The 21,925-nt window shown below is 52.4% G+C and overlaps 1 protein-coding gene across 2 annotated transcripts; it reads right to left on the bottom strand.

The window, feature by feature from the left end:
- Window positions 1–4,112: 4,112 nt before the first annotated feature.
- Window positions 4,113–9,180, bottom strand: CDK20 (cyclin dependent kinase 20; the record flags this gene model as incomplete). 2 transcript variants are annotated; one of them, XM_080709207.1, is made up of 8 exons in its annotated part: window positions 4,113–4,310; window positions 4,566–4,721; window positions 4,960–5,083; window positions 5,590–5,652; window positions 5,786–5,907; window positions 6,028–6,216; window positions 8,900–9,013; window positions 9,106–9,180. In XM_080709207.1, the coding sequence occupies 8 exons, from the start codon at window positions 9,178–9,180 to the stop codon at window positions 4,113–4,115; spliced, it is 1,041 nt and encodes a 346-aa protein (XP_080565333.1). The 2 variants fall into 2 exon arrangements, with proteins under 2 accessions (XP_080565333.1, XP_080565334.1); XM_080709208.1 differs by lacking the exon at window positions 5,590–5,652.
- Window positions 9,181–21,925: the final 12,745 nt, after the last annotated feature.

A 21,925-nucleotide genomic window follows, 5' to 3' on the forward strand; every position in this document is an offset into this window, starting at 1 on the left:
CTCTCGCCCCTGCTGAACCCAGCGGGCCTTCTGTCCAGGACTGCAGCTCCGCACGGCCAGCCCGCCCAGCTCGGCCAAGCTCTCAGCCTGCCGCCCGGCTGGCCGCTGACCTCCTGCTTCCCCCAGACCCCGCCCTCGCCCAGCCTTTACAGCGGCCTTCGCCCCAGCTGGTCTCTTGACAGTGGCCTCCTGCCTGGCTCTCTCCCTGGACCTGACCCTGACCCTCGCCGCTTCTCTTCCTACCACGAATTTCTCCCCAGCTGTGATGGTTTGGGCCGTGGCACAGATACAGATGAGGAAAGATTTTGCAAGTGTGGAGAGGAGGCAGTGCCTAAGCATGAGAGGGCATTGCTTTTGGGAGGAGCTGCAAGCCCGTCCCACAAGGCCGCTGTGCCATGGGGACGGAGGGGTCTCCTATACCTTCGTCCAGGCCTGCAGTGCGCGTCCTCAGAGGTTTGCCCTCGGCTGGCTGTGCCAGGGCCTGCCCTGGGATGCAGCGTGGCAGGTGGGGTCTGCAGTCAGAACACTTTTTGCTGGGCGCCTTTACGCCTCCTCCCAGCGGCCTCCCAAATGTATGCCATACACCAGTTTGGATATAAAATGTTCCCCAGAAAAACCCATGGGTTTGCGATGTAAAAATGTTCAGAGGTGAAATATTGAATCAGGGCTCCAGTCTCATCAGTGGATAAATCCATTGACGGATAATTTGAATGAATTTACTGACTGGGAACTATGGGCAGGTAGGGTGTGGGTTCAAGAAGGTAGGTCACTGGGGATGTGGCCTTTGGGACTACATCTGCCCTGGTCTCTCCTCCCCTGCTCTCTCTGTGGCCCCTGGTTGCTGCCCTATTCCACACCCTGCCTCCATGATGGTTCCAGTTTGGAGTCAGCCGACTACTGACCGAACTTTCTGAATCCATGAGCCCCAGAGCCAGCGTGGTGGCGCACCATTGTAATCCCCGCGCTTGGGAGGCTGAGACAGGAGGATCGCACAGGTTCGAAGCCAGCCTCAGATACTGAGTGAGGCTCTCAGCAACTTAGTGAGACCCTGTTTCCAAATAAAATATAAATAGGTTTGAGAGTATAGCCCGGAGGTAGAAAGCCTCTGGGTTCTACCCCCATCCCCCCCCACACACACACACCAAAAGAATCCATGAGCCCCAATAAATTGATAAAAGGTGGTGAGAAAGGGTAAGGGCCAAGGCCAGCAGCCCTGACTTCTAGCCTAAGGCTGATTAGGGAGGGATTGAAAATAGACCAGTTAAGGCCCAGATCTAAGGAATTAAAAAATGGACCAACCAGAGTCCAAATCTAAGGATCAATGAAAAGAGTTGTCCGGCTATACAAGCTAGCACCCCTCAAACGAAGCAGAGTAGAGGTGCCTCGCAAGGGCAGAGCACTTGCAGCCCTAGGCTTCACCACCAGGAGCAGCAGAGCCTGACACCAGTGGGAGGTCGGCGGTCAGGTCAGGATTGAGTCCTGGTGAGCATCGGGGTAAGATGGGTCCATGTCAAGCGGGCCAAGTTCCTGGACAAGATTAAGTTCCAGGACAAGTCAGGTCAGAGATCATGGTCAAGATCAGAGTTGGTCCAGCAATAGTCCCAATGTCCCCTCTGTATCCCTGTTCTCCTATCCCCTCACTTCCTGAGAGACTTAGTCTAATTTCCCTTTTTTGCTAACCAAAAGGACCCAGTCAGAAAGAGCCATCACATTAATTACAAATAAAAATACCATTAAAGATTTTTAATTTCTCAAAAAAAAATTAGAGTTGAGCCATGATTGCAATGAGTCAATATGAAAATCAGCTTAAGGGTTACGGTCAGGTTAAAGGTTAAATTCGAGGTCAGGTGGTAGTAAGGTCTGGGTAATGTGTCAAAGCCTAGCAAAGCGTTGAATGAGGTGAGGGTCTACAGGTCAGGGTCAGAATCAGGATGAAGTCTGAGGCCCATCTGAGTAAAGCTAATGTTGGAATCAGGGTTAATTCAAGGTCAGATTCAGGTTGCGTGTGGGATCGGGGTCAAGTTTAGGGGCATGCTGAGGAAGAGTGGGAGATTAGGTTAGGTTCATGGCCAAGGTCTGTCAAGCTTGAGTATCAGGATAGGTCAGGGTCAGCATGAAGATTAGTTTCAGTGTCATTATCAATAAAGTTGGGTTTGAAAGTCAAAACAAGGACACTGTAGTTGTTGGTTGTAGGGGTTGTGTGTGTGTGTGTGTGTGTGTGTGTATGGTACTGGGGATGGAACCCAGGGGTCTTCTACCTCCAGGATACACTCCCAGACCTATTTTATATTAGTGAAACAGGGTCTCACTAAGTTGCTGAGAGCCTAAGTAGCTGAGGCTGGCTTTGAACCTGTGATCCTCCTGTGTCAGCTGCCCAAGTACTGGGATTACAAGTGTGTGCCACCACGCCCAGCTGGACAATATAATTTTAATAAAGATTTTGTGCAATGCGTTTTCTTTTGGGGAAGGTTTTTAATGATAATTTTCATAACTTTAAGAGACATAGGGCTACTCACACTATATATTTCTTCTTGAATGAGCTTTGGTAATTTCTGTCTTTTAAGGAATTACTGATGTTTTAGTTTTAAACCATCATCTTGCTGTGTATTATGCATTGGTACCTATTTCATATTTCATATTATTCTACTTTTCCTTGTAGGCTTGGATGTCACATGCTCTTTATTCTAATTATTACCCAAGGAAATTCTGAACGTCTGGACCTTTAGCGCATAGTTGCTACCCAGTGTGTGTCTGGTGAGTCCACCAAAACCTAGTCATCATGTCGTCTGTGCTGCCTGTGTATGTTCTTGTCTCCTCGTGTGCCTAGAAACGCTGTGTAATGTAGTTAGAAACGCTTTGTAGAAATCATTTAGAGCATCAGTAATCACCACGTGAGCATGTCATCCGTCACCACATCTTATTTAAACTGTCCCTAAACACCCGAGTCAGGTACAAGAATCCACCTCTGCGTACGTGAGCTACTGAGAGCTATGAGGAGCGAACAGAGCCTAGAGTCTGCAAGACGTGGCTGGAGAAGAGTGGGAGCAGGTCACGAAAACCATGCTCTCCTGAAAGCAACAGGGCCTAGATCCACCCTCCCACTAAGCACTCGGGCCAGCAGCCACAGGGGTCTCAGCAGCCACAACATCCTCAGTGCTCACGGAGTGTATGCAGGCAGAGCCCAGACACTTCAAGAATGCGGGGCTGCCAAGACTAAGCCCCGTCAGCCTGTCTCCCACTCCCCCTGGACCAGCACCCGCGGCCTTCGTCCTGTGCAACTCTGAGGTAGGTCTTGGCCCCTGGAAGCTCAGACCTTCCTCCAACAGCTCTTCTGCTTTCTTTCCTTGGTCCTTCACACTCCCATTTATTTTTTGGAATCAACTTATCAATTATCAAAATAAGAATGGACTGGCTGGGTTTGGGCTGGAATTTATTGAGCAGATGGATTCCAGGTGCACCAGCTCCTGTATCCGCACGGCTGCTTGGGTTCACCTAACTCTGCAACATGGATGCTGGTACAGTCCAGCAGGTGGAGGGTCTGCTGCTGGACCTCCACCGCGTCCATCGCTGGCCCATCTCACTCAGTCACTGGAGCAGAGCAAGCTCTCAGGGCAAAGGCCGTGGCCAGTCACCTTCCTGTGATCACAAACTGAGGGCCAGGAGACAAAGCCACCGCCGCGTTTTCCTGGCTAGGAACGGACGAACCATGGGGCTTTTATATAACTCCTCACACTGAGCTGGCTGCTTGTGTGTCTGAACACCAGGTCAAACTGCATTCCCGCCCGAGTGCCAACACGGGGACCTCTGGCTCTGTTCCCTCCAGGACGTTCCTGAGCAGGAGGCCTTGGCTGGGGAAGCAGCGTCAGGACCAGAGCCGCCACAGCCTGGGTGGGCCCTGGCAGTGCAGCAGCCGCTGTTTCTGGCAGCAGAAGACCAGGGTCTCCTCTCGGCACGACTCGGCCCTGCTGCCCAGGAGGGAGGAGCAGCCCGAGGGGCACCCTGGGAGCAGGGCCAGGGGTGGCCATGGAAGAAGCCTTGGAGGGTGGAGTCAGACAGGAGGTAGAACACGAGGCCCAGTGCTCCAGGACAGGCAAGCAGGACTGGCCAGCGTCTCACCCCTCTGGGATGAAGGGCCGAATCTGTTCTGGGTTCAGCAACGATTCCTCAAGAGGCCGGTCCACGTGGAAGTCGTGGACGTGCGGCGGCCCCGGGTGGGCCTTGGGAGCCGGCCCCCCTGGACGCTGGGGAATTGGCAGCTCGGACGGGTGGGCAGGCAGGGGAGCTGTGAAGAAGTACTGGTGCAGGAGGGCCTGTGGGTGGCAAATAAGGAAGAAGAAAGCTGTCACCGCCCAGCCCCAGCCTCAGCTGGCTCTGCAAACCCTGCCTTGGGGCACTGTTCCAGCGCACTCCTCAAGGGAACACTAGAAAAGCCCACGTACCTGAAACCCCCATTTCCTGGGGCTCGCCAGTCACTGGTTCCTAGGGTCACCGGGGTGATGGGCCCCCATGGCTACTGGGCAGAGGACCAGGTGGGGAGGGGTGTGGAGGGGGCACTCCCACCCTACCTGAGAGGCTGCTAGGCGCTGGCGAGGGGGGTAGAGGAGGAACTGTCCCAGCAGGTCCAGGGCCTGTGGGGAGGCATCTGAGAGCACCTCCTCCAGGGGCACTGGCGCCTGCTCCTTGAAGGAGATCTTGTTGTAGTCGGGCAGCTCCGTGATCTCCTGGGCCGGGAGGAAGAAAGGGGGTGCTGAGAGGCACCAGCCCTCAGGCCCACACACCTCCTCGCTCCCTTGGGTGCCCTCCACCACTGCCGCCCCTCCTTCCCGGTTGGTCTTGCTGTTCATGTGTGCTGGGGGGGCGGGCAGACCACCAGCCTTGTGCCTCCAGTGGTCCTGTGGGTCCCGGGGGCTGGGGGGAGCAGACCCGCCCCTGCCCTCCCTGCCATGGGCCCCTACAAACCGGCCAGATTTGAGGGCTGGGGGTGCCCAAGATGCGAAGCACACAGCATAGCTGCTCAATGTCATTCTCCCCGGGGAAGAGGGGGGACCCATTCAACAGCTCCCCCAGGATGCAGCCCACGGCCCTGTGGATACAGAAGCCCGAGCAGCTGCACACCTCGCACTGGCTCAGACACAGACCTTGTCCCAGCTCCACCCACACACTAGGTCAGGCCCAAAGGTTTCAACCCGGGGGTACACACCCCCAAACAGTCTGAGGCCTCAGACCGTGCTCAGAGAGCAAACCCGCCACAGCCTGGTGCTCCAGGAGGCAGGGCTTCCCCTTCACTGTCAGGACGGATCTGCAGATAGTCTGGAATCTCACACGCTTAGCCACTACCCCCCCCCTACAAAAAACCTCCTGAGCCTTTAAACCCAGGGCCACATGCCTCTGACTAGCTCAGAGAGACAGCACCCTGTCCACACCTGGAGTCTCGGGCCACCTCTCCACCCCCAAGGCTCCGTCTACTACCCTGGGTCCCCAGCCAGCTCCAAAAGGTCTTAACAAAGAATGCCAAACCCATCCCCAAACTTTCCAGGGTACCTCCCCAGGGAGGACGCCCACCAGGCCACGGCACCCCCAGAGTCTCACCATAGGTCAACACCCTGGTCATACTGGCGGGCTCCGTACAGGAGCTCGGGGGCTCTGTACCACCTGGGGGAAGAGGACAGAGGTCCCGTCAGGCCAGTCTCACAGAAGGCTGTTCATCCCGGCCCCGCAGCTGCGTCCACGCAGGAGACGCGGTAGCGTCTACTCCCAGGGAAGGGCCGAGATCTGGCCTCCCTACCTGGTGGCCACCTGATGTGTGTAGAGGCGGTTGCCCTCTGGAGAAAAGACCCGGGCCAGGCCAAAGTCTGCGATCTTGAGCTGGCCCGAGGCGCTGATGAGCAGGTTGGCGGGCTTCAGGTCCTGGTGGTGTGCAAAGAAGCCTCAGTCCCCCTTTTGTGCCCCTGCAGACTCTGGGACAGGAGGAGTTGGCAGGTGGTCACCCAGGCCCGATCCCGCCCGGCCCACCACACAGGGACACACCCGGTGCACGATGTTGTTGGCGTGGCAGAAGGCGACCCCCTTGAGCAGCATCTGCAGGTAGCTTTTGACCTGTGCCGGGGCCAGCGGCCTCTGGGCGTGGCGCACCACCTCAGCCAGGTCCGACAGCATGAACTCGAAGGCCAGCACGAAGCCCGCGCCGTGCGGGAACACGGCCTTCAGCTGCACCACCTGCGGGGAGCCCGTCAGCCCGTGACCCGCACGCGGGGCCTGAGCTCAGACTCTGCTCTCCCAGACGAGGCGGCCACCCAGCCCTCCACAGACGCTCAGGGAAAGGGTCCCTTACTGCGCGGCGTCTGGTCACCCACCCCCAAAGTCAGCTGAGGAGCGATACTGCTGAGCAGCTCGTGGTTCTACAGCCCCTAACCCCAGCACCCAGGGAAAGGGTCCAGGCGTCACCTCCCCTGGTGCTAAGACAGAGAGACACGTCACGCGACTGGGGCCACCAGGTCAGAGGTCACAACTCAGGGCAGTGAGCTGGGACACGGGCGCTCTAAGGCACGCAAATGGTCCACGGAGAAGTGAACCAAGGGCTGCCTCTGGTGGACACAGGACTCGGCAGCAGAGATCCTGACTGGGATGCTTTGCTTAGAGCCGTGGGGACCGGGGAGGGCTCCAGGGCACCTGTGCAGAGATGGGGAGAAGCTCTGGGCAGGGAAACAGAAAGCGCGCCCAGGCTGGCACAGACGTGGGCAGACGGAGGTCCCTCGCGAGGGGTGCGTCCGCTTTGTTCTGGGTGCCCAGAGCCTAGGTCGGTGCTGGCCACTGGAGAGACGCCTAAGAACCGTAGTGAGTGGTAACCATGCGCTGCGCTGGGGACAGATCTGGAGTGTAAGCCGGGCGTGGCGGCGCACACCTGCTATCCCAGTACTTGGAAGGCTGAGACAGGAGGACTACAAGTTTGAGGCCAGCCTCAGAAACTTAGTGAGACCCTATTTCAAAACAAAAAATAAAAAGCGCTGGGGTGTAGCTCAAAGGTAGCACTCCCCTGGGCTCAATCCCCAGTATAAAAAAGATACACATATGCATATATACATATATAACATAATTTATATTTTATAATTTATTATAATTTATAATATATAATTTATGTATTATATATGTTTTATATATTAAATATATGCGTATATATTCTATACACACACACACACACACACACACACATATATATATATATATATATATATATATAGAGAGAGAGAGAGAGAGAGAGAGAAATATTTTAACATGGAACCTTCAAAGACTCCTGCCCCCCCAGATGCAGGAACTGTATCAGCAGGTTCCTTATGGAACACTGTCTTCACCCACCCACTAATGGTGTCTCTAGAAGTCTTTGGCAGGAGCCAGGGGGTACTCCAGATTGAACCCAAGGGTGTTTCGCCTCTCAGCTACCCTCCCAGCTCCTTTCTTTCTTTCTTTCTTTCTTTCTTTCTTTCTTTCTTTCTTTCTTTCTTTTTTTAACAGGGTTTCACTGTGTTGCTGAGTCTCGCTAAGTTGCTGAGGCTGGTCTCCACCCTGTGATCCTCCATTCTCAGCCTCCCGCGTACTGGGAACACAGGTGTGCACCACCACACCCAGCTGAAAGCCCTTTATTTTCCACAAAAAAATAAGAATGGTCTTCCTGCCATTTTTTCTGATTTTTCAGACAGTATATACTCACCTTGCAGATCAAAATACAAGCATATATTCAGATAACATGCAAAATTACAAAGAAAAACAAAGGAAAAACACTGCTACCTTCAGTTAATCTTGGAGCACATTCTACCTGACCTTACAACACGTACGGCACACAGATACATGTTCACGACTACATGCTATTTTCATACAAAACCAGAGGGACACACAGAACTCCACAACATGCTTCTGCCCCCCAGCACATCACGAACATCTCTACAGGGCAAGTCCGTCTGAAGAGACCCAAGCTAGCTCCAGGGGCTGAGCACGCTCTGCTCCACAGGCAGACGCCACAAGGAGCGCAGTGCCGAGGGGTGTAAGCCGTCCCTGTGCTGCACACAGCACCCCAAGTGGCCCGATGCCTCTATACCTGCCCCTGGGTCACCAGAGCCTCATGGGGCACAGCTTACGGGAGGCCACCAGGGGAGGACTGCTGAACTCTTCAACTGGACCTGGGCCAAAGCCCCCACTGACCTGTATTCTAGAGACTAGAAGCAGAGGAGCAGATGGCCAGGCTTTCTCCCAACCTCCTGGCTCTTCCTTCAGACTCGCAGTGGTTTCCTTTGCTGGGTTTACAATTTGATACCATCCCACTTATTGACTGTCTTACGTCCTGAGCATCGGGGTCTTATGAGGAAGTCCCCACCAGTGCCTATCTGCTGGAGAGCTGATCCCACGCTCTCTTCTGGCAAGTGCAGTTCCTGGTCTGATTTCTAGGGCTTTGATCCATCGTGAGCTGACCCTTGTGCAGGTGGAGAGTCTGGGGTATTTTGTTATAGCATTAGAAAACAGACTAACAAAGAGATTCTCAGAGAATGGCGTTTACTCCGTCAGCGAGGAAACAGAAGGACCTGTCCATGGCCTCCCAGGGTTCACCAGGAGGGACGGGCTCCCTTGGCCAGCCGAGGGCCCCGAGCTGGTGCTGGAACCTCCTCCCCGGCCTGAGAAACAGGGTCCTGAAACCGGCCTTGCACAGCGGGAATAAGGTCTCAGGACGACAATTCCCACACAGACTTAACACCCTACAGGACGTACTGGCAGTTCAGAGGTGCTAAAGGGTCTGATAAACTGAGAGTGAGAGTGAACTGGGGGGAGCGAGGTCAACAGGTGCGTGGGAAGGAGGGGCGGGGGAGCGAGGGTCCCTGGGGCCGGGGCTGCCCGCCGCCCGGCTCCCACTCACAAACGGACTGTCCTCGATCTCCTGCAGCGCCTTGATCTCCCGCAGGGCCTGGTTGGGGATGCCGTCCTCCAGCCGCCGCAGGGCCACCTTCTTGAGGGCCACGATCTCGCCGGTCTGCGGGAAGGAGCGCGCGCTGCAGCGGCCGCGGGAGGGAGGGCGGGGGGCTGGGAGGGGCCGGAGGGCGGGACCCCGGCCGGCCGGCCCACCTCCACGTGCTTGGCCTTGAAGACGATGCCGTGCGCGCCCTCCCCGATGCGGCCCAGGATGCAGTACTGGTCCATGGCGCCGCGCCGCCCACGCCCGGGCGGTTGCCTGGCAACTGGGCGGGCCGCCCGCACGCCGCGGGCCCGGAGGCGGCCAGCGCAGTCGGCCGCCCCCCGCCGCACGCAGCGCGGAGCTCCGGACCGGGCGCCGCCGCGGGGCCGGGAGGCAATGGCGGCCACCGCCCCGACGTCACGGCCAGGGGAAGGCGGCGCGCGGGTGGGCGGGGCCTCCGGGGCGGGGCCTCCGGGTGGGCGGGGCCTCCGGGTGGGCGGGGCGGGCTGCGGCGCCGGGAGGGCCGGAAGCTCCCAGGTGAGTTCGCTCGGGTGTCCTCTTTACCCAGAACCAGGGGTGTAGGGAGGGAGCCCGGCGGGCTGTGGAGAGCGGCCAGCCGGCCTCGTCCCCGGAGGGCCATTGGCAACGGGTGTCAGCGCAGTTCAGTCCTCAGCACCACACCAGGCACATGCGCATGCGCGCACGGACACACACACACACACACACACACACACACACACACACACACTGCATACACCCAAGCTCCCTCAAGTTGATGTCCAGCAGTGTCCTGACACATACGAAATGCCCCATCCATTGGTCAGTTGTTGCAGCGTCATTTGAATGGCCAAAGGCTGGACACAACCATTCGAAGGTCCTTGGAGACGCGACTGCCCGGACTGTGGCTCACCACCTAGTGGACGGCATCGGCCTTCATCGTGGAAGAGGGCCCGTACGGGGAGGTTTTAAAGACAGAGCTGAGTGAAAAGGGCAAAATGCAGAAGAGCATCTGAAGCGACACCAGCTGTGAAAACAATAAAAAATATAAGTAGTGCGTCACAAGCTGTCTGGAGAGTCAGACGGGGTTCTGACTGCCTACCAGAGGAGGGCTGGCGGGTCGGGGGCGATAGGAGACAGACTTCTCATTGGGACCTCTTGAAAATACTTTTTTTTTTCCTTTTTTTGCATTTGGGGCTGCATGATTAATTCTCCAAAATAAATATATTTGACTCAGAAATTCCACTTCTGTGTTAACAATTAGAGTAAAATACCTTGGTGTCCAGACAAAGTTATTCACTCTATTTAGAGATAGTAGATACTGGAAAGTACCTCGGGTCCCTAAGGAGAAAATGGCTGAATACGTTGGGGAGGGACTTAGAATGGAGTGATTGATGGCTGTTAACAATGGCAAGGATGGCTGGGCGTGGTGGCCAGGCCCAGAACTCCAGTTACCTAGGAGACTGAGGCAAGAGGATCACAAGTTCTAGGCCAGCCTGGACAACTTAGCGAGACTGTCTCAGAATAAACAAAATAAGAAGAGCTGGAGATATATATAGCTCAGTGACATAGCCATCCTGAATTGAATCCCCAGTACCACACACGAAGAGAGGAGCAGGAGGAGGAGGAGCAGGAAGAAAGGAAAAGAAAGACGCAAAGGACTGGATAGACATTTCTCCAAAGATGATATACCAATGGCCAAAGAGCATAGGAGGTGATAATATCCTTATTCTACCAGAAAATCAGAAAACAAAAAATGTTGGCAAAGATGCAGAGAAATTGAGACGCCTGTACACTGTTGGTGAGACTGTAAAACCATTCAATTCCTATGGAAAACAGAATAGCGTTTCCTCAAAAAAATGTAGAATTATCATACGACCCATCTAGTTCTGAAAATACACTCAAAAGAATTGGAAGCTTTATCTAAAAGACACTTCCCGCTTGTATATGTCATGGAATTATTCACAATAGCTTCATGACTGGAGCAGCTCCAGGCTCCACAGAGATGAGTGGTGAACCAATGTGATCTTGACATACAATGGGATAATATTTAATTGTTAAAAGGAAGGAGATCCTGCCCCACGCTACAACATGAATCGGCCTGAATCTACAAAGTGAGCCAGCTATAAAATAACCCTGAATCTATAAAATAAGCCAGATATAAAAAACATAACAGTGTATCATTCCACTTTTGTGAGGTCCTTAGAATAGTCGAATTCATGAAGACACAAAGCAAAGGGGTGGACGCCAGGGACCGGGACAGAAATAGGGAGAGTTCTGGATATCGACGGCACAGGGATGTGAATATGCCTAACACTACTGAACTTTACATTTAGAAATAGTGAAGGTGGCAAATTTTACATGTATTTTAACCACAGTTGAAATTTTCACAAAATTTAGTGAGACCAGACCCTGTTTCAAAATAAAAAATAATAATAATAAGCAGGGATGGATGTATAGTTCAGTGGGTTCAATCCTCGGTGCCACAACAGAAGCAAATACATAACAAATAAATAAATCTGCTGCCCATTGGAGTCAAAACGAAAGGAAAACCGGAGCAGTGGTGGCTGAGGAAATCCGTGCTGCTGAAAGGCTCCATTTTAAAAGAAAGGTTGTAGGCCCCTAGCAGCCAGCTAATAGTTAAAAGAAAAATATTTTTGCTGCAGCTTAAAAAGTATAGGCTCAAGAATGAGAAATATGCAATAAGCCCACCCTGTTCCAGGAACGAACCTAGCATCTTATCTATACTGACCGGGTCAGCGCGCCCTGTGCCGGGAACCTGCTGACTACACCTGGTATCTTATCTAACACTTGACTACAGAATGTACTTTTCAAATGATTCTGTAATTTTTTGTAAACGCATGTAACTTGGCCCAAACCCCCCCTAACTGGTGGTCTTTTCCCTATAAATACCCTCAATTTCAGTCGCTCGGGGCCCAACTCCTCTGCTCTTAAGTGAGATTCGAGTCGGCCCCAGTGCACTGGCCCCTTCATAAAGCCTTTTGCTCACTGCATCAAGGACATAGTTTCTCGTGTGTACTTGACGTCGCTTATCCCGAGGCTGACTGAGGGTATCCCCTCGGCGGGGGTCTTTCACTGCCACTCACCAGTATAAGGAGGAAACGTGGGCGCCAGTCGCTCTGGGTTTCATGTCTGACTCCTCTGTGCTACGCAGAGGAAGTTTGCCAGATGCAACACGGCTGCTTTTACAAAAGGGCGCTCCTCGTATGTCTGAGTGACTCTCACGTCCCGGAGCAAAGCGGTCACACTGTGCGCAAGGCAAGATTGTTTGCAAAGCGGTCACACTGTGCGCAAGGCAAGATTGTTTGCAAAGCGGTCACACTGTGCGCAAGGTAAGATTGTTTGCAAAGCGGTCACACTGTGCGCAAGGCAAGATTGTTTGCAAAGCGGTCACACTGTGCGCAAGGCAAGATTGTTTGCAAAGCGGTCACACTGTGCGCAAGGCACGATTGTTTGTTGACATTGTGATTGTTTTTGAGCTGATGAGCTTGATTTCTGAGTAGCCCTTTTCACCTCTGCATGCCGAACACGGGCCAAAGAACTTATCAGAGTTAGCTTTTTCTACTTGAATGGGCGCAAATAAAAGTTTGGAAAAGAAAAATGAATAAATGAAAGCAGGCGGGATCACCGTGCGTCTAAACTTGTGTATATATATTTCTTCTTCTGCAATGATCATATTGAAAGTAATAAAATTAGTACAGGGAGGAGAGGGGATTTGTCTCAATTATCTGGGTCCTTACCCCCCTGGCACAATTATCTGTTTGTCCTGCTGCCCGATTTCCTCTCTTCTCCTCCTCCTCCTCCTCCTCCTCCTCCTCCTCCTCCTCCTCCTCCTCCTCCTCCTCCTCCTCTCCTCACTCTTTCTTTGGATTGAACGCAGGGCGTTCTTCCTCCAAGCTCCACTCCCAGCCTTTTGACACTCACAGGTCCTGGGGGTTACCAGTTCAGCCTAGGACTTTGGGGGACACAGATCAGCCCTTTACAGCGTGCCGTCCATTACAGCCCTCAGCGTTTGCTGTTAGGACCCATCGACACTCCATACTCGGAAAATTGCTTTCAGGAACCCTTTTTTTCCTTTTCCTTTTTTCCACGAGGGGGCGCCGTGGGCCCTCTGGTTTGGGCGACGCGGTTGGGGGGGGGGGATCCTTCAGGCTGCTTTTCTGCCGGGACCTTCCCCGCCTCCCATTGTACTTTCGCTCCTGTCGAAGGACCCAACCTTGGCTGTGGCATCGCACTGCGAAAGTCCTAAGTTTACAAATGAAATAAACTGGCGAAGAATATAATCAGCAATAAACGTTGTCTTTATTTAAAAGGACGCGTGTGAAATAGAATTGAGGGATACGGAAGCCCTCACTTTCGCTCGACGGCTCCCACGTCGCACCTGCCAGCCCGCGGAGCATCCATTTGCTTGCGAAATTAATTTCCTAGCCGCCTGACAGGCTTCGTCCTAACTTCTTACATCCCGCACTGTGCCATGTGAGGTATTTCTACTGAAAATGAAAATATGATGTATGCATATAATGCACCAATAAAGAACTAAAAAAAAAAGAAAATGGAAATATGCTTGCAGTCATCCTCAAGATACGCCTAAGTTTTTGCATGACTCTACCAGATTGATCAAAGACAATAGCTGCTATTTTTGTAAAAGGATAGGTAATGAATTAGATGTATTAGATAAATTAGTGTAATTAAGCTGGGCGTGGTGGCGCACGCTTGTAATCCCAGCCTTCGGGAGGCTGAGACTGGAGGATCACGGTTCGCGGCCAGCCTCAGCTACTTAGTGAGGCCCTCTGCAACTCAGTGAGACCCTGTTTTAAAATAATGAATAAAAAAAAAAAATAGGGCTGGGGGTGTAGCTCGAAGGTAGAATGTCCCTGGGGTCAATCCCCAGTGCTGGGGGGGAAAAATGCGTGAGGAGCGGATTACCCACTACCCTGTGCGGCACTTGGTTATTCCATCACCGCCCCTTTTTCCTCTGCGGGTGCGGCAATTACACAAAGTACGCCTTTTTTCCGACGTTAACGCACCCGGATCACCGATGTTTCACCCTGGGGCAGAGATGGCGCCTGCAGTTTGCTTGCGGTGGGTTTAATTTTGCAGTCGGGTCTTTTGTGTTCTACAGGAAAGATGAAAACGGAAGAGAGCGTTTTATATTGTTATCTCCTTGCTTTTGGACCGGCTGCTACGCCTCTGAGTCAGCCTGCGATCCCACGGGCAGGTTGGGTGGTCTTTATGTATTGACTGTGCTTGCTTGCAACAACAGGAACAGGCCCCGCCGCTGTGGGCAATCTTTTTTTGTTTTATTTTTTTTTTTTGAAGGAGGTACTAGAGATGGAACCCAGGTTATTCTATCTCCGAGCTACACTCCCAGCCCTTTTTATTTTTAAATTTGAAACAGGATCGTGCTAAATTGCACAGGAGCTTACTAAATTGCTGAGGCTGGCTCGACCCTGCGATTTTCCTGACTCGGCCTCCCAAGAACTCGGATTACGGGTGCATGCCACAGTCGCTGGCTTTGAATATAGTTAAATATTAAATACACACACACACACACACACACACACACACACACTAATTCCTTAAAGAAAAAAGCCCTACAGACAGATTAACAGCGCAACACAAAAACGAGTCACTGACTAAAGCCCAATCCTGAGATAATGCAAGCTGGGCGCTCCAGAGACTCGTGGGCCTCGGGGTGCGCGGGCAAGGACTTCTGTCCAGATGACAAAGATGCCCACTGTAATACTCACGTCCGCCGGCAGGGGTCGCCCGAGCCCCCCAGCCCCGCCGTGCAGGCGGGCGCGCTATCAGCCACAGGCCGGTCACTGCGCCATTCATAGAATCGACAGCTCTGGATTTTAACTACCGCTTTGATCCTCCTAACCAAGTTTCCGTTCCCCTTCTTCCCTTCCTCCCTCCAAAATAAAAAAGAACAAAACAATCAGTCTAAAAAGAATTGCTATTAACAGTTGCCTTCTCTTTTTATAAAACAGAGAAGGGGTATTATCTCCCTCTCTGGACCCTCTCCAGGGCTTGCTGGACATGCCTCCTGCCGCTCAGCTACACCCAGGAATAAAACCTAGCAAATAACATAAGCCAATCAATGCGATACTGCTTTTCACCCAAGCAATGCCTTTAATCTGAAATTAGTAAGATATTCAAGGCAGTTGAATGTTTCACAAGAAGCTGGGGGGGGGGTGGAAAATGCTGGGTTTTGGGGGGGCACTGTGTCTTGCCATGTTGTTCAGGCTGGCCTTGAACTCCTGGATTCAAGTGATCCTCCTGCCTCAGCCTCCCAGGTGGCTGGGACTACAGGCATGCACAACTGTGCTTTGGGAAAAACCAGCCTTTTCCGTCTACCCAGTTTAGGTTCTCTGACTCAGGCCCTGCAAATTAGACCGACAAAAACATTCCCAAGAGAAAAAGGAACAGAAGTGTATAAATACCTGCACGAGGCTTCCCTGTGGGAGCAATCAGAGTTCAGCAGCCTAGAGAGGGTCAGAGCTTGGGCTGACTAGCTGGAGGGGTGGGTGGGGTGGTGCACGCCGGAATCGCAGTATTTGGGGGGCTGAGACAGGAAGATCGCTGGTTCGAGGCCAGCCTCAGCAACTTAGTGAGATCCTATTTCAAAATAAGAAATAAAAAGGTGCCGGGCGTGGTGGCGCACGCTTGTAATCCCCGCGCTTGGGAGGCGGAGACAGGAGGATCGCGCAGGTTCGAAGCCAGCCGTGCTGGAGTAAGAGACCCTGTTTCAAAAATATAAAATAGGTCTGGGAGTGTAGCCCGGAGGAAGAAGGGCTTCCAGGAACCCCAGTACCACCAAAAAAAAAAAAAAAGAAATAAAAAGGTCTGGGGGTATAACTAGGAGGTAGAATGCCCCCAAGTTCAATCCCTAGTACCACTAAAATAAAGAGAGACAATTTGGGGCTTATATCACAGCTTAACAAGGAATTATTAATTTGCAGAGAATTGACAAAATGAAGCGAAGGGACCCTGAGCCCAGGCAGCAGATCTCTGGAGACTGAGGTCGCCAGTGAGGGCAGCCTTTCTCGGTGCCAGCTCATCACTCTCTCCCCTTCCTGGTGAGGGGAGTGGGGCTGGGGTGCGAGGGGATGGAACCTGTGCTTTCTCGGGGTATCTCTTAATTCTATAGCCCGGGAGACCAGTCTACTTCTTTGCTTGCTTTGGGCACTGAGGGTTGAACCCAGGCGCTTTCTGCCTCTCAGCTACACCTCAGTCCTTTTTACTTGAAACAGGGTTTTGCTGCTCGCTGAGGCTGGCCTGAAACCTGCCAGCCTCCTGCCTCAGCCTCTGGAGTACTGGGATTGCTGGCGGGCACCACAGGGCACCGGCTCAGTCTACTCTTTAATTTCCAATTCTCTGCTAAGTCCGGGGACCTCGTGAGCCTGAGAGCTAGCTTGGCCATCTCACAAGGACCTCCTCCGAGCAGAGACCTTGGCAAACGAGGGTCTCAGAAACCCACTGCACCGTCCTGGCATCACTGCTGCCATCCACTGACCAGGGAGCTGGAGCTGGGTTGAGTCCGCTTTGCACTGTGGCCCCTTCCCCCAGCTTCACACAAGGAGCCCACTCACTGGCTGCTGCCTGTCGGGGCCTGCTCGGCTAGACCGGGATGGGGCGGTGGCTCAAGATGGCGCCTAGGCATGTTGCCAAGTCACGAGGCTCACGAGGCCGGCGGTGCCCTGAGCCTGCGCAGTGAGTCCTATCAGGCGCCCTATGGATGATCAGTGACGCAGCGCCTCGTGCTACCACCAGCCCGCCTATGAGAAGGTTAGAAATGCGCATGCCCTAGCTGTGGGAAGCTTGGGGTTGGTGGAGTGATGAGGGAGGGGCTATGAGACTGATATATATTTGCCTGCTGTGCGCATTGAGGGGGAAGCATTAAAGAGGAAGTAGCTTCATCAGCAAGTTGGCGTCCGTGTGTTTCTTCCCTAGGCTCTGCTGGTCAGAGCCTTAGGGTCGCGACTAGTGGTGCTGAAACCCGGGAACGCCGTAGGGACGGGACAAGTGGTGGCCCGTACGGGGAACTCCGGGGAACGCCGGAGGAACGCAGTGGAAAAGGTTCGCAGGTAAGCGACGTAGGGACAGCGCTGTGTAGGTTCGCAGGATTTAGCGACAAAGTAGAAAGCTCGCGGATTGCGGCAAAGCAAGACTTATCATGGGGTCTGAGGTTACTACTATGAAAGTCAAAGAGGCTCTCTGTAAGATTCTTTTTAAGGGAGGAGTGAAAGAAATGGGCAGCTTAAAGCAGGCATAATGATGGTAAATCAAAGAGTGGACCTATTACAAGAACAGGTCGACATCTTGGGACAGATGGCCATGGTACCATGTATTCAAAAATTGTCTGGATTATGCATAACCTCTGTGCAGTATCAGAATTTTTCCTGTGCAGGCAATCTATCCCGACAGATAGGCAAAATGCTTCTGGGAAATTGGAGCCATAAATTTGAACAGACTATGACAGAACCTCGAGCGTCCATTGTTGCGATCAAATCTACCCGCGTGGAGATTGCCTCAGTAAACAACGGATGGACCTGATACAGGGGACAGTGGGCTTCTTAAGAGATTGGGGTGGCGTGGCATTCTGGGCATTTTTTGCTGGTGGTAGTATGCTGTGTCCTGGTTGGATATATCAGGAGTATTCGACAACAAACTGTGCAACAACAGCACATGCTGGTGCAAGCTCTGGCTGCCCTTGAAGCTGGCTCATCTTCTCACGTATGGCTCAATATGCTGGATTGGTAGTCAAAGACGGGTACGATCGTCCCTGGGATCATATCAACCTAAGACAGAGGAGTAATCATGCCATTGCTTTCCTGATGATGGGTAAAAATGATCCTTGAGGTTCGACAACCTAAGACAGGCACGGTCCCGAGCCTTAATTTTAATAAAACAAAAAGGGGGAGATGTCAGGGCCCGCTCGGCTAGACCGGGATGGGGCGGTGGCTCAAGATGGCGCCTAGGCATGTTGCCAAGTCACGAGGCTCACGAGTCTGGCGGTGCCCTGAGCCTGCGCAGTGAGCCCTATCAGGCGCCCTATGGATGATCAGTGACGCAGCGCCTCGTGCTACCACCAGCCCGCCTATGAGAGGGTTAGAAATGTGCATGCCCTAGCTGTGGGAAGCTTGGGGTTGGTGGAGTGATGAGGGAGGGGTTATGATGCTGATATATATTTGCCTGCACATTGAAGGGGAAGTATTAAAGAGGAAGTAGCTTCATCAGCAAGTCGGCGTTTGTGTGTTCTTTCCCGGGGCTCTGCAGGTCGGAGCCTTAGGGACACGACACTGCCCACCCCACCCCACACACCGGGACGGAGGCCTGTGGCGGCCGCAGTGTCCTGACTCAGCTTTGCCTCATGCTGCGTGTGGTGGACTTGAACCATGGCCCAGGCGAGGACTTAAACACACCCCCGATGTGTGATTCTCATCCCCTGTCTCTCAGCAAAATCCAGGGGTGGTTTGGCAGCAAATCTTTTGAACTTAAACCTCTCCATGATCTTTTTTTTTTTTTTTGTACTCAGGACTGAAACCGAGGGGACCTCTAAGCTACACTCCCAGCCCTTTATCTTTTTTATTTTGAATCAGGGTCTCATTAAGTTGCTGAGGGGGGTCTCACTAAGTTGCCAAGGCTGGCCTTCAACCTCTGATCCTCCTGTCTCAGCCTCCCAGGTACTGGGATTCCATGCACCGTGGACTGAAAACTCTTAATAATTTTGAGCGTAACTAGGAAAATGACCGGAAGAGTGGCCAGGACTCCAGGCGCTCCCCATCCTTGGTCCTGAGCTTCCTTTCTGGCCTGGATGAGAGCCACACAGGGCCTCCGCCGGGGTTCTGATCGCTCTGTCTTTGCAGAGTTGATTTGGTGGCGATTTTCTCTGGATGAGAATCTCTAGTGCGCCGGCAGGAAATTAGCACATCACATTTAATTGCTCCATGAGTGCTTTCAAATCTTCCCGACCACAGCACATCCCGCCAGCATCAGGAATATCTTCCAATAAGGCTTGTCCTTTCCACGCCGTGATGGAGAGGGGATGGTCCAGAGGGGGCTGCCCGTGTGCTGGGGCCTGGCTACTAGACCTTGCCCTGCCCTTTGTAAACGCACCTGTGCCCATCATCATCATCATTATTATTATTATTATTATTATTATTATTATTATTATTATTATTTTGTGGTACTGGGGATGGAACCCAGGGGCATTCTACTGCCAAGCTCCACCTCCAGCCCTATATGTTATTTATTCTTTATTTTGAACAGGCTCTCACTGAGTTGCAAAGGGCCTCACTAAGTAGCTGAGGCTGTCTGCGAACCATGAGCCTCCTGTCTCAGCCTCCCGAATGCTGGGATGACGAGCGTGCGCCACCTCGCCCGGCTTCCTGTGCCCATTATTTGACAACAGAGGCTCACGTAAGCGCCCAGCTCAGGTAGGCCCTGTTGGCTGGAAAAGCCAGAAGGAGGCAGCTGCCGCTCGTTTTACATCTCCCAGCAAATTGGGAGCAGGTGAGAATCTGAGTTCTGCTGGAGAAACAAAAAACCATATAAGTTTACATGGCGGAAACATTAAAAAGAATCGCATTCTTGCTTTTCTTTATTTCCTTGTAATATTTCAAGGTGCTGTTACAAATGGTATTCTACCCAAGTCTGGGGTGACATTTCTTTGCATGGTAAGCTGGTATGGGCATTGCTCAAAGGATGTTTTTATAGCTAGATTTGGGATTTTCAGAAAGTAGGCACACATATCGTACAGGAACGGGTGGTGGTTGTTGAGTTTTTTTGTTTGGTTGGTTTTAGTGGTCCTAGGGCTTGAACCCAGGGACAGTCCACCTCTGAGCTGCATCCTGGCCCTCTTTCTTTCCCTTCCTTCCTTCCTTCCTTCCTTCCTTTCTATTTTGTGCAACTGAGGACTGAACCCAGGGGCATTCTACCTCTAAGCTACACCCGCAGCAGGGCCACTATGCTCAGATTATTATTTACTTGGGTTTCATCCAGGGTTTCATCCTCTGGCCCCAAACCTGCTGTGCTGCCCAGGCTGGCCTGTGCTTCCCGGGTGCAAGTGATACTCCTGCCTCAAACCAGACTCCAGAATAGCTGGAAACACACCTGGCATTCACCACTTCATTCAGGCGTGATGGCGCACTCTTGTAATCCCAGGACTTGGGAGGCTGAGACAGGAGGATTAGAGTCTGCGCCCAGCCTCAGTTACTTAGTGAGGCCCTCTGCAACTTAGTGAGATCCTGTTTCAAAATAAAGAGTAAAATAGGCTGGTGGGTGTAGCTCGGAGGTAGAATGCCCGTGTTCAATCTCCAGTAATCCCCCTAAAAGCATACCACTAACATTAGTGCACACGAAAGAAAGGGGAGAGAGAAAGAAGTCTTCCTCCTCCCTCTTTCCTCCTCCTTCCCTCCCTCCTCCCCCTCCCTCCTCCTCCCTCCTTCCCTCCCTTTTGGTTTTGGGATCAGGATAATACTGGCTCCATCAAATATATTAGAAAATGCACCTTCCTCTTCCTCTTCTATTTTCTGGAAGAGATTTGTAAAATTGGCCTGAACTTTTCTTTGAGCACTTGGTGGCTGCTCCAGGGGCGCTCTCGCCTGAAGCCTGTCTCCCGCGGGCCCCTGGGTTGCCTTTCTTCATGCCCTGTGGCTCTGCAGGAGTGCCCACCCTGGCTGGGCAGAGCAGCTTGTGCTTCTGAAGAGTGGACCCATCTCTTCCGTGTTATTGAACTTATCAGAATAAACCTGTTCCTAATACTCCTTATTTTCTCTTCAGTTGTTCCACGATCTGCAGCAGTTCCCGTTTTGATCTGCTGTTGGAGATTTGCATATCCTTTCTGTTCACCTGGGTGGGGGCTGATAGACTGGGAATTGAACCCAGAGGCGGTCTACCTCTGAGCTAGACCCCCAGCACAGTTGTTGTTGTTGTTGTTGTTGTTGTTGTTGTTGTTGTTGTTGTTAATTTTCAAACACGGCCTCACTAAGTAGCTGAGGGCCTCACTAAGTTGCTGAGGCTGGCTTGGAACCTGCAATCCTCCCATCTCAGTCTTCCAAGTGCTGGGATTACAGGCCTGCATCATCATGCTGGCTGCCAATGATTTTTTGTTTTTGTTTTTAATGAGCCAGCCTTTTGTTCCATTGATTTTTCTCTACTGTTTTCTTGTTTGAAATTATTTGATTTCTGCTTATATTTCTATTATCTCTTTCCTCCTGCTCGCTCTGGTTGAATCTAGGTTTCTCTGTAGCCCCGTAGCTGGGGGGAGGCAGGACGTGTAATTATTGGGGTGAGCTCAGGGTGCACACTTGTAATTATTGGGGTGAGGTTAGGGTGCCCTCAGCTGGTGATCCAGATGACGATTTCCTGCCTGGCACCGGATGCTTTAGGCAACCGTTTAACTGCAGCCTCCCCCACCCACACTCCTTTTGACCTTGACTTGGTATCTCACTGCATCCACAGGGACAAATGCATCTCAGCAGATGGTCCCAGGGGCCTCATTCGTTGTTGCAAATGAACATGAGTGTTTTATCCTTGAAGATGCTCAGCTTCCTCTGGAACTGCCAGGGGGTCCCTCTGGTCCTGTAGTTGCTTGAACAGACGTGTTTATTATATACATGTTTTGCAGCCACGCGTGGTTGTGCACATCTGTAATCCCAGCACATGAGAGGCTGATACAGGAGGATCGTGGGTTCAAGGACAGCCTCGGCTCTGTACTGAGACCCTCAGAAACTTATCGAGACCCTATTTCAAACTAAAAAGGGCTGGGGATGTATCTCAGAGATAGGATGCCCCTGGGGTCAATCTCCAGTACTGAGAGAAAGAGAAAAAAAGAGAGGAAACTCCAGGTGTGGTGGCACACACCTATAATCCCAGTACGCGGGAGGCTGAGACAGGAGGACCGCAGGTTGGAGGCCAGCCTCAGCAAATTAGCGGGACCATCAGGAACTTAGTGAGACTGTTTCC

Source organism: Muscardinus avellanarius (genome assembly GCF_963383645.1).
Source record: "Muscardinus avellanarius genome assembly, chromosome: 13".
NCBI classification, from domain to species: Eukaryota; Metazoa; Chordata; class Mammalia; order Rodentia; family Gliridae; genus Muscardinus; species Muscardinus avellanarius.